The following is a 16,410-nucleotide window of genomic DNA, read 5'->3' as shown; positions in this document are numbered from 1 at the left end:
ATCAGATCTAACCCCTTCGTATTGCAGCGGGGAGTACGTCAGGGTGACCCTCTATCCCGTCTTCTTTTTAACATTGCACTTGAGCCATTAGCAGTAGGAGTTAGAACTAATCCACATATCCAGGGTATTTCTCTTGGCAATGCCGAAAGCTTGATCAGTCTATATGCTGACGACATTTTACTTTACATCTCTGATCCAGTTTCTACTATCCCTAAGATTCTCAACTATATTGATAGTTTCAGTAAGTTGTCAGGTTATTCAATTAATTGGGGAAAAAAGTGAATTTATGCCTTTAACAAATAATTTAAGTGACACTTTTTTAAACAGTTTACCTTTTAAAATAGTAAACAATCATTTTACTTATCTCGGCCTGAATATTCCAAAGAACCCCAAACACTTATTCAAATTAAATTTCTTAGATATGATTAACAGAATCAAAGCTAACATTGAAAGATGGAAGTTGCTCCCATTGTCACTAATTGGCCGGGTGAATGTGATAAAGATGGTTGTTCTGCCAAGGTTCTTATATCTTTTTCAAAATCTCCCGATATATTTACCCATGTCTTTTTTTAAACAAATTGATTCGATTATTCTCTCATTCATTTGGAACTATAAAATACCTCGCATAGCCAAAGCCCATTTACAAAAAAATACAGATAGCGGAGGTCTTGGCCTTCCAATTTTCAAGCACTATTACTGGGCAGCAAATGCCAGAGCTCTCACATTCTGGCAAAGGGGTGTTCTGGAGGATGTGACATATGAGACTTCCCCATTATGGGTTTATGCCGAGGCCATATCTGTGCCAGAGTCCTCTCTCCCAACATTGCTTTTTACAGAGTGTAAATTGATTAAAAAACAAGGAAGCTGTAATTTTGTGGTAAGGAATTCGTTACGGATTTTAAATCAGATAAATAAATTTGACAAATTACCTAAGGTTTCAGTCAATACACTGATTTCACACAATTCTTCATTTAAACCTTCCCTGATTGACAGTACTTTTACAGCATGGAAAAGAAAAGGGCTATCTTGCATAGGAGATCTTTACATAGACAATCAATTTGCATCCTTTACACAGCTGAAGGATAAGTTTTCTCTACCACAGTCTCATTTCTTTCGCTATCTGCAAATTAGAAACTATGTAAAGGAAAATATCTCACAATTTATAAACAAACCAGAAAGTCATATTATTCAGAAACTTCTATCCTCAAACCCTAATACTAGACACCTAATATCAAGCTTTGTTTGTGTTTTTGAGGCTCCAATATGCACTAAGCACATTAAGATAGCTTGGGCCATGGATTTAAATGAAGAAGTGGCTGATGAGATCTGGGAAGAAGCCCTGTCAAGAATAAAAAAAGCTTCAATAAATTCGAGACATAAGATGATTTAATTTAAAGTTTACAATCGCCTTCATTTCTAACAAACTAGATTAAGTAAAATCTTTCCCTCTGTATCTCCTAAATGTGACAGATGTGGTAGAGCAGAGGGGACTTTGGCACATTTATTTTGGTTTTGTCCTGTTCTTTATGAGTTTTGGTCCAGCATCTTTGAGTTGTTTTCCAGTGCTTATGGAACCACTATCCAACCTGACTACAATTTGGCTATTTTTGGATATTCAAACATAATGGACACTTTTCCTTCAACCCAACAGCAAGCCCTGATGGTTGGCATGATCATAGCTAAAAAGATGATCTTACTTAATTGGAAGTCTCCAAAGGCTCCCTGTTTTAAGAGATGGTTGAATGAGCTGCTTTATGTCATTCAAATGGAGCGACTACATCTTGAAACTTCACAGAAAAAAGCTGAAACCACATGGGGACCTATTTTAAGACTCTTGGGAATCTAGCATTTTACCTTTGGAAATTTTGATCTCTAACTCATATATTCATGACACTGACTTTGTAGAAATGTGAATACTGTCATCTTTTTAAAAAAAAAATTTATGCTACATATGTCATGTGTATACTTATGTATATTTGATAACTGAGACGATTCCTCCCTTTGTTTTTTTTCTTTGTTTTTTTTGAGGGGGTGGGATGGGGCTAATGTCAATTATTTTGTATTGTATTTATTAATATTTTTGTATTATTATTTGTATTGCACTGTGTTTGTTAAAAATCTTATAAAAATGGTAAATAAAACAAAATATAAAAAAAAAAAAAACAGGATCCATGTGGGGTATATTACCCGGTGTTTATCCAGACCAAGTTGCCGTAACCGCTTCCTCACGCTGTCGTAACTCCTCTGTCGCTTATACACCTCCGTTGGCAGGTCAGGAAGAAATCTTATTTTGTTGTTTTGGTACATCACCTCTTTCTGTATCCGCACAGCTTTTAAGATGTTTTCTCTGTCCTTGTAGTTTAAGCACTTGATTAATGCTAGTTCTCGGATACGTAGTAGAACTTTGGCTCGCTGTTGTCTGGTGCGCTCGCTCCAAAACCGGCGGCGTTATCTTGAGAGTATCCGCTATCTATTTTTCCATAGAGGAACATGCCTTCTACTTTCTCAGGTATGCCCAGTATGCGCAGGTTATTACGTCTGCTCCTCCCTTCTAAGTCTTCGACTTTGTTACTGAGGTTTTTTGTCTTGTTCTCAAGTTTTTCGATAGTTGCCTTCAGTGTTTGTATCACGTCTTCTGCTGTGGATATTCGCTTTTCGGCCTCCATGATACGCCCACTACAGTCTTTCACGTCCGTTTGGAAAATTCTTATTTCCGTCAGTACACCATCAATTTTTGTGTTAAAGTTTAGTTTCAAAGATGTTATGGCAAGCATGAGGTCCTTTGTTGATGGATTTTCCATGTTTATGACTTGTTCAACGTCCGCGGACATGTCAGCATGTGACTGCTCCGGTGAGCACGGCTCGCCTTCAGCTAACGTTAGCTCCTGGCATACCTCCTCGGAGCTCTCCTGCGTTTTCTTCTCTTTAGCCGCTTTTTTTGGCATGTTTGAAGTGATTTTCTCTTATGCTTATAATTTTGTCTCTTTATATGACCTCTCTCTAGAATATTATGCAGGATTTATTGAAAAGCAATTAAGCACGAGGAAAACGCGTCTGCTCACCTTGCCGCCATAACAGGAAGTACTCAACTCTGCCGTTCTGATGCAGTTAGGGAGTTCATTCCACCAACTGGGCAAAATGAATGCGAGAGTTCGGGAAAGTGATTTCTTCCCTTTTTGGAATGAAACCACAAGGCAACGTTAATTCACAGAACGCAAGTTTCTGGAGGGCACATAGATCTGCAGAAGTGAGAGCAGATAAGAAAGAGCAAAGCCAGAAGTCGCTTTGAAGGCAAACATCAGAGCTTTGAATTTGATGCGAGCAGCAACTGGCAGCCAGTGCAACTTATGAGCAGCGGAGTGACATGTTCTCTTTTAGGTTCATTAAAGACCACTCGTGCTGTTGCGTTCTGGAGCAGCTGAAGAGGCTTGATAGAGTTAGCTGGAAGCCCCGCTAGTAGAGAGTTGCAGTAATCCAGTCTGGAGAGAACAAGAGCTTGAACAAGGAGTTGAGCTGCATGTTCAGATAAGAAGGGTCGGATCTTTCTGATGTTATAGAGTGTGAATCTGCACAATCGAGCAGTTCTAGAAATGTGGTCAGAGAAGTTTAGTTGGTCATCAATCGTTACTCCAAGGCTTTTCACCATTTTGGATGCAGTAATGGTTGCCCCATCCATCTGGATTGAAAAGTTATGGTGTTGAGTCAGGTTGGCAGAAACTACAAGCATTTTCGTTTTCGCGAGGTTAAGCTGAAGATGATGATCTTTTATCCAGTGTGAAATGTCCGACAGGCAGGCTGAGATGCGAGCTGGAACCGAGGGACCATCAGGATGAAAAGAGAGGTGTAGCTGGGTATCATCAGCATAGCAGTGGTAGGAGAATCCATGTTTCTGGATGACTGGTCCTAGAGATGTCATGTAGATGGAGAAGAGAAGTGGCCCAAGAACAGAGCTTTGAGGTACCCCAGTGTTTAGATGCTTTAGGTTGGACACCTTTCCCCTCCAAGACACCCTGAATGACCTGTCAGAGAGGTAAGATCTGAACCATTGTATAACAGTGCCCGCTACGCCCAGTGACTCAAGCGTAGATAGCTGGATCTGGTGGTTTACAGTGTCAAAAGCAGCTGACAAATCCAGCAAGATGAGGACTGATGATTTTGAGTCTGCTTTAGCCAGTCTGAGATCCTCCACGACCGAGAGCAAGGGCAGTCTCAGTTGAGTGGCCTTTCTTAAAGCCGGATTGCTTGTTGTCCATGAGGTTGTTTTGAGTAAGAAAGTCCAGGACTTGATTGAACACTACTTTCTCCAGAATCTTGGCCATGAATAGAAGCAGGGATACTGGTCTGTAGTTTTCAAGTAGCGTATGGTCCAGGTTGGGTTTCTTTAGCAGTGGGGTTACCCTAGCCTCCTTAAATGAAGTGGGGAATAAACCAGAGTCAAGAGATGTGTTAATTATGTGAGTCAGTGTTGGTATGACTGCAGGAGAGATGGCTTGCAAAAGATGAGAGGGAATAGGATCAAGTGGACAGGTGGTTGCATGGCTAGATAGCACGAGTTTGGACACCTCAGACAGCTGAGAAAAAGAGGTGAGTGTGTGTGGTGTTGGTGGTGTATCTTGCATGTTTGTTGTAGGTGCAGCAAATTGAGCACTGATTTTTGCAGTTTTGGTGCAAAAGAATGTAGCAAAGTCATCAGTAGTAAGTGTGGAGGATGCGGGTGGAGGAGGAGGATAGAGGGAGGAAAATGTTTTAAAAAGTAGGCGAGGATTAGTGGCATTGTTGATTTTCAGACGGTAATATGTCTGCTTTGCAGAAGTAACCTCAGCCGAGAAAGAAGACAGAAGAGTTTGGTATGTTAAGAGCTGTGCAGGATTTTTAGTTTTCCGCCAAATTCTCTCTGCAGCCCGAAGTTTTGAGCGATGCTCACGGAGAACATCCGAGAGCCAGGGTGCAGAAGGACTGGCACGGGCTGGCCTGGATGTAAGAAGACATAATCTGTCTAGACATGATGCTAGTGTGGAGCAGAGTGTATCAGTGGCACTGTTCGTATCAAGTGCAGAGAGTTTGCAAGATGGATGAAGAGAGTCTGAAACCAAGGTGATGAATTGACGAAAGTGAAGGAAAAAAAAAAAAACAGGCTCAGTTTTACCATTTCTCCTCAGGCCAAACTTCTTGTGCAGAACTGCAGTCTAGGTGCCAGGGGCTGAAGAACACTGGACGTCCATCATGGAGAAGCTGCAGGTGTGAGTATGTGGCTTTACCATTGAGAGGTTATTAATATTAGGCTATTTGGTTTGCATTCTTATCACCCTTTAATGCAGTTTAATTGTTTCTACTACTATTATTAAAATTATTCCTGCCATTTTGTTGTGTGAGATACATTACCTGGAAGATTTTATTAGCAATAAATATGCAGTCAGCAGAATCATACATCATGTGAGTTGAAACACAACCTAAATCTGTGCAGGGAACTTGTAGCACCAGACTGCACATTTGACAATCCACTTATTAATATTTGTCTGGTGAAATGGTTTTAATCAGTAAGTATATCTCTTTTCAAGCATTATACTTTTTTGTGTTAAATTGGTTTATGTCTGTTTTTAACAACCCTGTCCCCATTTTTAAAAAGATACTACATTAATTCCTTATAAATAACTGATTAAATAGAACAGCAGTCACTTTATTATATATATTTATTTATTTAAAATGCAAACTCAAAACATCATCTCAACAACATTTTAAAATGTCATGTGCACAGTAGAGAACAAGTGTTCTTGTACAGTGAAATTCTTTGGTTTCCACAATAAAATGCTGTACATGAATGAATAAACAAATAAATAGTGCAATAGCGCATAAAAAACTATCAAAATTACAAATTGTATCAAAAATTCATAAAAATCTTTAAAAAAGAACCAAAAACGTCCTCAAACGGAGAATATGACTCAAAAATAATGACAATCCAAATTCATTTCCTCAGTGTCAGTATAGGGGGCACGTTCATGATTGCTGTGCTTTCTGAGAAAGTCACGTGTGGGCATCTGGAATCACTGCACACTGTTCATGAACGTGCACAATGTACTGACACTGAGGAGAAGATACAAACTTCACAAATATTTTCATACATTTTACAATATTCAAACAGAACCACTGAAGGCGTAATCTGTATATTATTAAGCTAAAATAAGACATCTGTGTGCACATAAAATACAAATAATGACTTCATTCAACAATTCAGTTCCACAGTGTCAAGGGCACATTCACAGCAGAAGTCTTCTTGTACAATACAATTCTTTGGTTTCCACAATAAAATGCAGTACATGAATAAATAAATAAATAAATGATTCATGAGTTCACACTTAGATAATGCTCTTGCATTAAGTGCTTGTGCCTGGTGCTATTATTTAATTCACTTGTGTCACGTCTTTAGAGTGTGGGAGGAAACCGGAGTACCCGGGGAAAACCCACGCGAACACGGGGAGAACATGTAAACTCCACACAGCAAGTGCCAACTGGCTCTGCTAGGACTTGAACCAGCGACCTTCTTGCTGTGAAGCAGCAGTGCTAGCCACTGAGCCACCGTGTTGCCCGATCCTAGAATTGAGGAGGAGGGAGAAAGGATGGATGAGGGGGGGTCTTCCAAAATGAAGATAGGGAATGAAGTTAGGCTGGATATTTATGTTAAAGTTAGAATAATCAGATTGGCTAGCTAATGATTAGCGATAGGGACCAGCTGCGGTCAATCATATCACATGCTCCTCTCCAAATTAGTTTGTGAAACTATACATTTGTATCAAAAACAATTGTATCAAATTTATAAGATCTAAAAGAAAAAGAACCAAAAACCTCCTCAAAACGGACCATATGACTAAAACAAGAATAACGACTATCCACATTTATTTCCTCAGTGTCAGTATAGGGGCCATGGTCTCGAGCGCTGTGCTCTTTCTTTGCATGTCACGTTGCTTACCTATACCTCAGATGTGCCTGTGCTAGTTTTTTTATACAGAGGAAGTCGGGTGTAGGCATCTGGAAGGAGCTATACATGCACAGTGCTCATGAACGTGCGCAATATACTGACACTGAGGAGAAAGATGTTTGACTAATATTTTCATACATTTTACAATATTCAAACAGAACCACCGAAGGTGTAATCAGTATATTATTAAGCTATGATAAGACATTTGTGTTCATATAAAATACAAATAATGACTTCATACAACAGTTTATTCTTATACATTTCTATACATTTCAAATCTGCCTGAACAATAGAGGCAGTTTCCTGGTAAAGATGAGGATGATTTTGCTGCTTTGGTCTTCACTGAGGAAAACAAAAGAAGAAAAAAAATGTTAGAGATGTCCAGAATTTGTATATTTCACACTAAGATTGAACTAATCTTGTCTGTGAACAGACTCTTAAAGCTCCAACAATCAGCTGATAAAACAGGTAATGCAACAAGAAGATTCATCTCAAAGATGCAAGTTGTTGTGAAGTGGTTATATGTGGCGATTAATTTAGTAAAGCACCTTCATATACTGTATGTGTGTATGTACAGTTATCCTGAAATGTTCTCGTCTCAAATGTTTTCATTGTCACATTGACTTGCTTTTTAGTTACATTATATTTGTATAAGGGTTTTCTAATAGCAATATTCTAACATTGCCTACATTTACATGGACATTAATAATCAAATGAGTTGCCTTAATCTAAATAAGACTGTTTCAGCGTTCGTAATAATCAAATCGCGAGCATACGCAATGTTAAGTTTGTATCATAATTGATCATTTGCATGCACTTCTGATGCCTGTGACTGTATTATGAACTTAAAAGCATTCAGGCGTAATAAATTGTACCTTTTCTAACTTTAACAACGATTCATTTGATTAAATTATTTTTAATATTCAGTTATGCTGCTCGAATACTGTTAAACTCGGAAAATATTATACCACTAACTGTATCTTTTTCTTCATTTTAGTTATAGATTGTTATGCTTGAAAATACTCTCAACACATGCAAATAGAGAAATGCACTGCAAATATCAGACCACATCAAAAATGTGTCGGCGGACCCCAATTATAGAGTGTTTATTAGATTTTATGGAGATGTACTCCCACTGCAGAATCACCCTAATCGTTAAAATCGATCAAGTCATCTGATGGAATTGTATTCATATTGCAATATATATCGCAAAAAATCGTGCAGCCTCTAGAGTAGTATGTTTCCTAAGGGATCAGTTGTATTTACCTTCATCTGGTCTTCATTCACACCTTCTTCATCCACTCGTGCTGCATGACCTCCTCCAGTGTCTCCAAATTGTGATTCAGACACTTTTCAATCAGATCACAGCACTCTGTATGAGGAGAAAGAGAGATGGTTAGTCAACACTGTACCAAAGCTGACATTAATGAAGATATCTTCTGACATTTGTGAGTAAAACAAGCTAGTGTAAAGTCCTGGAAGGCCGGTGTCTTGCAGAGTTTTCCTCAAACACTCCAAGCTAATCAGTGGCTATATCTCAAATCACCAAGTACACTATTTGAGGGAGTAGCCTTTTCTAGTAATGTCCGAAACCATGGTGGAGGTTTTGAAGTGTATTTAATTCCCTCATTCATTTACATTCACTCCTTTGAGTAGACTAATGTAAGCAATGGAGTGTGACTTCAAGATAACTTGGATTCTTCAAGATAAGAGTTTGGAGGTAAACTCTGCAGGACGGTGGCCCTCAAATTGCCCCTTCCTGAGTTAATATATATGGTGACATTAGGGCCACAGTTTGATTCTGTTGTGGACATTGATGCCTCACTCACACTACCAATGACTTTGTAGCTGCCGGTCGCTTTAGGTGGTAATCTGCTGCAAATGTGAATGAGGCATAAGACTACAACAGGTTGAGGCATTTAAATTTATCAGTGTCTGTTTACTCACCGCTAGATATCTTGGGTTTAAATAAAAGGCGTGGTTGCCATTCATCTCTGGAGTACACTGGCGCTTTTCCATTCACCATAAAATACAGCAGGTGGCCGACGCTCCAGATGTTCCCCAAGATGATGATCCTTTGTTCTTCATCCTCGCATTTGCTAGCACAGCCGAAGTCAATCACCTTGAGCTCCAATGTGTTTGTGTTCACCAGGATGTTTTCAACATGCAAGTCATTGTGAGAAATTCCATGGTCAAGGGAGTGCTGGATTCCCAGGATTAACTGGTGCAGCAAGCAGCGTGCAATTGGTTCCTTCAGCGTGTGACGTCGCTTTACAAAGATCCGCAGCGATGTACAAGGTTTGGGGTATTCCAAAACAAGTGAAATGAACCCTTCTTGATCAAACCACTCGTACATTTCTATCAGGTATATGCTCTTGGGAGGATCTTTCAGCATGAGCATAAACGCCACTTCTCTTAGTACTGGTTTGGAATAACCAGGCTAAAAAGAAAAAGAGAACAAGGGTTACTAGCTGTAGATGTGAAGAAAGATCGCCATTATTTAATGGATAAGTTCAACTAGACTTTCCTTCATGTTATTTCAACCCCTAGAGAAGATATTCTCAATGAAGATATTTTAGATTAAATCTGAGAGCTTCCTTATCCTCCACAGACAGTAGCGTTCCTTAGGCACTCAAAGTCAGTTTCAAGTGTAATCATACGAAGCTCCAAGAACACTTATGAAACTGTAAAAAACTTTGTTTGACCAATTCTTCCACATCAGGTCAGGGTGTGCATTTACTACAGGTAATAAGACACTTGCGTCTCGCTGACTCTGACAGTAAATCAAACTGCTTGTAGAAAATGTGCACCCTGACCTGGTACAGGAGGGAAAAATTTGTTTTGACAATGTTTTTGGCTCCTTTTCTGGTCTCTGAATGCCCCTGGACCATTGATGTCTATGGAGAATGGGGGAGCTCTCAGATTTCATCTAAAGCAGCGGTTCTCAAACTTTTTTTATTAAGTACCACCTCAGAAAAAAATTGTCCCTCCAAGTAACACTATAATGACCAGTATTAAAATACAGTGGCGTAGTAGGCCTAATTAAGCACCTACAGCTCTGCACAGTTTAAAAACCAGGCAGAATAATTCCTATTAGTAAGAATATTTATTATTGTCAGCTGCTTTAAACATTATAAATATTTTGAACATAAACACTGTATTGTGCTTACAGGTAAAAAACAACAACAACAACAAACAGCCAAAATAAAATGTCAATGTTTTAATTATATGTGCTTTTTTTATATGTAAAGTATTAACATATAGTAGCCTATTCGTCAACCTGGAAATGTTGCTTGGGCCTTATTAATATGGGCTATATGTCATCATATTCATATATAAATCATTTGTGATAAATTTTGAAACTTATCTTGCATGTATATATGACATATTTGATTCCTCCGCGTACCACTAGAAGGAAGCCCGCGTACCACTAGTGGTACACGTACCACAGTTTGAGAACCACTGATCTAAAGCATAGGTCTCAAACTTGATTCCTGGAGGGCCGCACCGGCCCTGCATAGTTTTGCTCCAACCCTGATCAAACACAGCTGATTCCACTAATAAAGGTGTTCAAGACTCTTTTGAACACCTCGATTATTAGGATCAGCTATATTTTTTCAGGGTTGGAGCAAAACTGAGCAGAGCTGCGGCTCTCCAGGAATTGAGTTTGAGACCTAAGCCCTAAACATTATTTTATTCGGCTTGAACATATTATTTCAGAAATGACTGGATTTTGCCTTTTAAAATTCAACTATGCAACAGGAATAGTGTCCAAACCAATAGCGAATCAAATATTGAGTGAAGTTTTGCCAACTTACTACTGATATGTAACGGTCACCGTTTCTCTTGCGGATCCTCTTGATGGCAACCTGCAAAGCAAATATCCAAGTATTAGTTTTTCACGTATTATTGGCAAGCTTGGATTAAGGGTACAAGTTACATAAGAAGCAAATTGTACACTAAGAGTTTTACCTCCTTGCCATCAGATTTACGGATTGCTTTGTAGGTTACGCCGAAGCTTCCAGTTCCCAGAATATCTCCCAATCTGTAGAGACTCTTCATAAATACTGAAAAAAAAGAAGAGGTTAAGTGTTTTCAATTCTCTCACACTGATATATATATATATATATTACAGTATTACAGTATACAGACATATATATATATACAAATATATTACAGTAGAATTTATAATAGTTCTGTTTGTCTCAAAATTGAATTTGACACTTTGTGTTTATGTCTTGTACATGACTTCCGAGTCCTGAAATCAGACTCACCTCTATTTGGTCCTGTGGCAGATGATGATTCCCCATTAGCTGTGTCCTGGAGCCCAGATGGTCCAGGGACAGGCTCTGAATCTGGATCTGAATCTATATCAATAGCAAACTGGCTCTTGCAGTTTCTAAGCTCATACCCTGGATTTGGAACTGGATTAACTGAATTCTGGCACCCAGACGCTCTAGGGACAGGCTCTGGATCTGGAACCAAATCAACAGTAAACTGCCTCCCAGGCGCTCTAGGGGCAGATTCTGGATCTGGAAACGGATCAACAGTAAACTGCCGCCCAAACATTCCAGGAGCAGGTTCTGGATCTGGATTCAGATCAACAGTATTCTTGCACCCAGGCGCTCCAAGGACAAGTTCTGGATCTGGATTCAGATCAACAGTATTCTTGCACCCAGGCGTTCCAAGGACAGGTTCTGGATCTGGATTCAGATCAACAGTATTCTTGCACCCAGATGTTCCAAGGACAAGTTCTGGATCTGGATTCAGATCAACAGTATTCTTGCACCCAGGCGTTCCAAGGACAGGTTTTGGATCTGGATTCAGATCAACAGTATTCTGGAGCCCAGAAGTTCTAGGGACAGGCTCTGGATCCAAACCAATCTCTACAGCGTTTGTGTGTGGATCCCCCTGTGGTGTTAGAGTCTCCACTCTTCTCCGTCTGCAGCAGAGGAACGGCTTCTTTATGGCCTTCCACACTCTCTTGAAGAAAGCATGGATTCTTCTCCTCCTGCTGCCTCCTGTTTGAACTTCTTAGTTGAACAAAGAAAAAAAGAAAATAAAAGAGAAAATTTGAAACATGACAATAAGTAATTGTTTAGGCATATATAAGAAAATATTCATATGTTTCTATACGAAAATTTAAATAAACATTTTTTAAAAATTGGCCAGGCCAAGTGAAAAAATCAGTTTGTTAAGTCATGAAAAATATGTATTTATGACCACTTTTTAGTCATATCACACATTAAACTGAATTTGAAATACAAATCATGCTGTTCACATCAGTCTCTAGATTTTTATGATTTTCGAAAGTATTACATCACTTTGTAAACGTTCATTATTACCATTTGTTGAGTCTCCCCATGAGCAATTCGATGCAAGTGTCAGTTTTCACCAAAACAGTAAAACAGTGTTTGTATGTTTGTTTGTGTGAGCAAGTGTTTAACAGTACTTTAAACATACTTAAAAATGTCTGTCAATGTTTTCAAACTATTATATTTGATTTACCAAAGTTTCAAAGTGTCAATTTCACACGTCACATCCATAACGAAGCTCTTTCCTCATAAATGCAAAACTGTCAAATAAAATAAATCATTTTTGTTGTATAGAGAGGCAACTCTTATCCTTTTAATTAGCGTCGTTTATTTTGGCTTATGCAGTTGAATTCACATAATTTCTACAAAGTATGTTGTATACTGTAAACTCGCTAACTTGTTTTGGTCACATCCGTAACCCATTTATATTACTCCGTTAAAATATAACTAATGTTCACAGATTGATATTTTTCTGATCCCATAACTCTGTGGTTAGTTGTTTTAAAAAATATAAACAGATGTTTCAATGTAATGTTAACATACTGTATACTTTGGGAATTTATATATATATATATATTTTTTTTACTGCAAATGTCACATCCATAACGCTGGAATTGCTCCCGTACAGTTTGATATAGTGCTTGGACCCAGAAGCCACTTCGCATGACATCACACTTAACAAGTGGATACTCTCACTTTAGGCCTTTTTACCTTACAGGACAACTTTTCTCATCCTGTTAAAGTGCACTATTGGTTATTTCTCATTTAAGTATAATACGTAATGTTTGTTGTTTCTTTTAAACATTTATTTTAATTCCCCCAATACCTTTAAATGTCTCTTTAAACTTTACCAAGTTTTTATCATTGATTTAAAATTAAGAGATCGTTCCCATTAATAAAATGTTTCTATTCTACAGTGAAGTGGTTGCTGACAATCTCACCAGTTGTGTCGTTCTCTGGAGTGTTCTCCCGAGGAGAAATCTCATCCGGCATCTCCTCCGGCATCTTATCTGGTACTGTACCGGCATCTGAAGCTGCAGTCCAGTCTTCGTCCAGCCACGGACAGAAGTCACTGCAAAAGCTGATGATCTCCAAATGTGACCCTGAACAACAAAATGAGACATAAGGGTTCATTTTTAGAAACAGATTTATTCATACCACAATGTCTTCAAGAAACCTGATCTTAACATTCTGATGATTGTTGGGATAATAAAGAAAATCAATAATTTATTTTTGACTATTCCTAAAAACTTAGCACATGCAGAACACATTATGTATATACACACTACCAGTCAAAAGTTTTATTTGCTTTTGTTGTTGTTTTTTTAGAAAATGATTCTGTTCATCAAGATGGCATTTAATAAATGTAAAAAAAAATGTTAAATCGATAAATATTTATAACAATTTTAAATAACTGCTTTCTTATCGTATGTAGTTTCAAATGAAAATATTACTCCAGTCATTATTGATTTCATTACTATTACATTAATAATAATAATTAATATTAGAGTAATTTCTGAAGGATTGTGTGACTCTGAAGACTGCAGTAATGAAGCTGACAATTCATCTTTAAAATCACAGAAGTAAATGATTAAATTAAACAATAAACTTTTATTGAACCATTATATTAGAGAGCAATAACAGTTCACAATTTGCACTGTATTTTTGATTAATGCAGCTTCGGTCAGCGGGATAAGCTCATTTTAAAACCTTTAAAAATCCTACTGAGCCTAAACTTTTGACTGGTAGTGTATTTTTGTGTGTGTAATACATTTGTTATTGAAACAAACACATTTTGCATAACTCTTGTAATCTTATCAAGTAAACTATTTAAAATGGCTAACATTTGATTTAATTAAATGCATGACATTTCATTATTAAAAAAAAAACATGCTTGAGCATCATTTAGGGTCTGTCTGCCTTGTTTTTTGTCTAAAGGGACAGGTGGTACAAAATTGGGTGGAGGTGGCCACCTCGCAGTTTTATATGCAGGAAAAAGTCCAGTTTGAACATCTTTTTCAGTTTTAATTGGAAATATATTGTGGTTTTTTAAATTAGTCTTGAGTGTCTGTGTGTGTGTTTATGGGGGGGGGTTTGAATAAGAGTATTTAGTTGTGGCTAGAAAGGCGGATGAATTCGGGACTAAACCGAAGAATATAGTGCGCGTGTGAACGCTGGGCATTTAACGCTTTGACTAGGCCCAAGTCTCCCTTTAGGGCAATTTACCTCAAACACAAATGTTCTGTTAAAACCCCATTATTATTATTATTTTTTTTTTTTTTGGGTTAGGGTTATGTAACGTCTCTTTTGTCATTTATACATTATTTTAATTTACTAATAGCTTTTCTTTACCCAGTTTTTATCATTATTTTAAACCATAGACAACTTGAGTGTTTGCTGACAGGCTCACCGGTTGTTTTCTCCACATTAACAGAGAAGGGCTCATCGAGTGTCGTACTGGCATCAGACGCCGCAGTCCATTCCTCGTCCAGCCAAGAACAGAGGTTTCTGCAGAAGTCCATGTTTTCCAGCACTGGAGCCACCTCTCCGCTCACTCCTTCACCAAACACAGGTACTGTTGCTGCCATCGCGTGGACAACCACAGGCTGTGTCGCTTCACTCAGAAAGTCTTCGAGTTCACTCATGTGTTCGCTCGTAAAATAAGTCGACAGATGTTCGTTATCCATTAGATTTGGTGAAAATCTGTTAACACGTCCAAATAATGATCCTTACAGTAGCTTGGATGATCACTGAACTGATGTAAGAAATGTAAGTTATGCGAGCGTTTATGTTCTATTGAGTGACGTCACTTTTGGAATATTTCGAACAGCGTCTCAGGGCCTCGTGTTTTTTTATAAATATTCTTTAAGTATTACTCCGCTTAGACTGTTTTGGGGTCGTTTTTATTGATTTATTCATTTACAATGTATCGTCGTAAACAATAAACAATTCAGTCCCTGGCATGGTCTGACTCAGAAAAAGCTTGTTGAATATCAATAACTGAAAAAAGGCATTGAATTGACAAGTGCTTGCATTAAAAATCTTTTGACATGTGATTCTAACACAATATCTTTCTATCTTTAATAGACAACTATTATCATTATTATTGACTATTATTGAGAAACAGTAAAATATACTTAAAAAAATGTAAACACAATGCCAGGAAAGACAATTATGAATAAGATATTCGTTACAAATCCAAGAAGTATATTGAGAATGTCACAACAAAAGATGTAGTGAGGGTTCAGGTATGATTTGTGGCCTTTTATGTGTAATCTGTCGGTGGAATGGACGCGATGTGTAATTTAAAGGTAATTGAGGATTTCATTTCTCTAATTCATACAGCACAGTCTATTCAATTCAATTCATCTTTATTTCTGTAGTGCTTTTATAGGTTAGATTGTGTCAGTAGATTGTTTGAGTAAGTTGAAATTGAAACCATGTCAGTCCAGTTTTCAGTTGAAGTGCGGTTTAGTTCAATTCAGTGTGGTTTAATTTTCACTGCTGAAAGTCCAAACACTGAAAAGTATGAAGGTAAATCCGTTGCGAAACTCGAGAGCTTGCAAATGTAAATGTGAGCACTTGTGATAATAATATTTGTATGTGTAGGTTGAAATGTACACTTACAGCTCTGATGTGAACAGCTGAAATCCTCGATTTGCACACACACACAACAACCCACACACTTGTGTCTTAAATTGGAAGTTGCAGATTAATAGTTGTGTATTTGTAAAATGTCATTCACAAATACAAAGTGACAGACACACGTGTGCAAGGCAAATTTGATTGCATCTTTGCTCTACAACCACAGGTCGGCACTCACAACCTCTCAGATTGGTCAGTACAACTACAAATCTCCCGCGCTCTGACTTTTGCAACACATCTCCCGCGATCTCTGTAGCAGAACTCATCTGTGCACTCGCAGATGCAGAGGCGTGAGCAGCGCGGGGCGGGGGAGGGGCGGGGCAGGTGTAAAGCTGTTTGATTGGCTGAAGCCTGACCAATGAACAATGCCAACAGCCAACAGGACTGAGGTGCAAAATAATAATTTCCCACGATTATGTCATTAGTTAGGGTTTATTTAAACTCTTTTCTGAAGAGATTCTTGTTAAAAATCATAAA

The 16,410-nt window shown here is 38.1% G+C and overlaps 1 protein-coding gene across 4 annotated transcripts; it reads right to left on the bottom strand.

The window, feature by feature from the left end:
- Positions 1-5,676: 5,676 nt before the first annotated feature.
- Positions 5,677-15,527, bottom strand: LOC137496315 (uncharacterized). 4 transcript variants are annotated; one of them, XM_073910218.1, is made up of 8 exons: positions 14,699-15,527; positions 13,230-13,391; positions 11,248-12,003; positions 10,946-11,040; positions 10,792-10,842; positions 8,921-9,413; positions 8,240-8,345; positions 5,677-7,315 (listed from the first exon to the last, which is right to left on the bottom strand). In XM_073910218.1, exons 1-7 carry the CDS (start codon positions 14,973-14,975, stop codon positions 8,257-8,259), a joined length of 1,923 nt encoding a protein of 640 aa, XP_073766319.1. In that variant the 5' UTR covers positions 14,976-15,527; the 3' UTR covers positions 5,677-7,315; positions 8,240-8,256. The 4 variants fall into 4 exon arrangements, 2 of the variants coding, with proteins under 2 accessions (XP_073766319.1, XP_068079168.2); XM_068223067.2 differs by having other exon boundaries at positions 5,683-7,315; positions 11,248-12,006; XR_012384220.1 differs by having other exon boundaries at positions 7,205-7,416; positions 7,675-8,345; positions 11,248-12,006.
- Between the last annotated feature and the right edge of the window lie 883 nt (positions 15,528-16,410).

Source organism: Danio rerio, chromosome 8 (assembly GCF_049306965.1).
Source record: "Danio rerio strain Tuebingen ecotype United States chromosome 8, GRCz12tu, whole genome shotgun sequence".
In the NCBI taxonomy this organism is placed as follows: Eukaryota; Metazoa; Chordata; class Actinopteri; order Cypriniformes; family Danionidae; genus Danio; species Danio rerio.
This window is presented reverse-complemented; position numbering and strand designations above follow the sequence as displayed.

Excerpts from the sequence above, each read along its gene's own strand:
- LOC137496315 (XM_068223067.2), bottom strand. The coding sequence starts at position 14,975 with ATGGATAACGAACATCTGTCGACTTATTTTACGAGCGAACACATGAGT. Across the intron at positions 11,041-11,247 it reads TGCCACAGGACCAAATAGAG|TATTTATGAAGAGTCTCTAC; the intron begins GTGAGTCTGATT and ends CTTTTTTTTCAG. Across the intron at positions 9,414-10,791 it reads GTGACCGTTACATATCAGTA|CCTGGTTATTCCAAACCAGT; the intron begins GTAAGTTGGCAA and ends TTTTCTTTTTAG.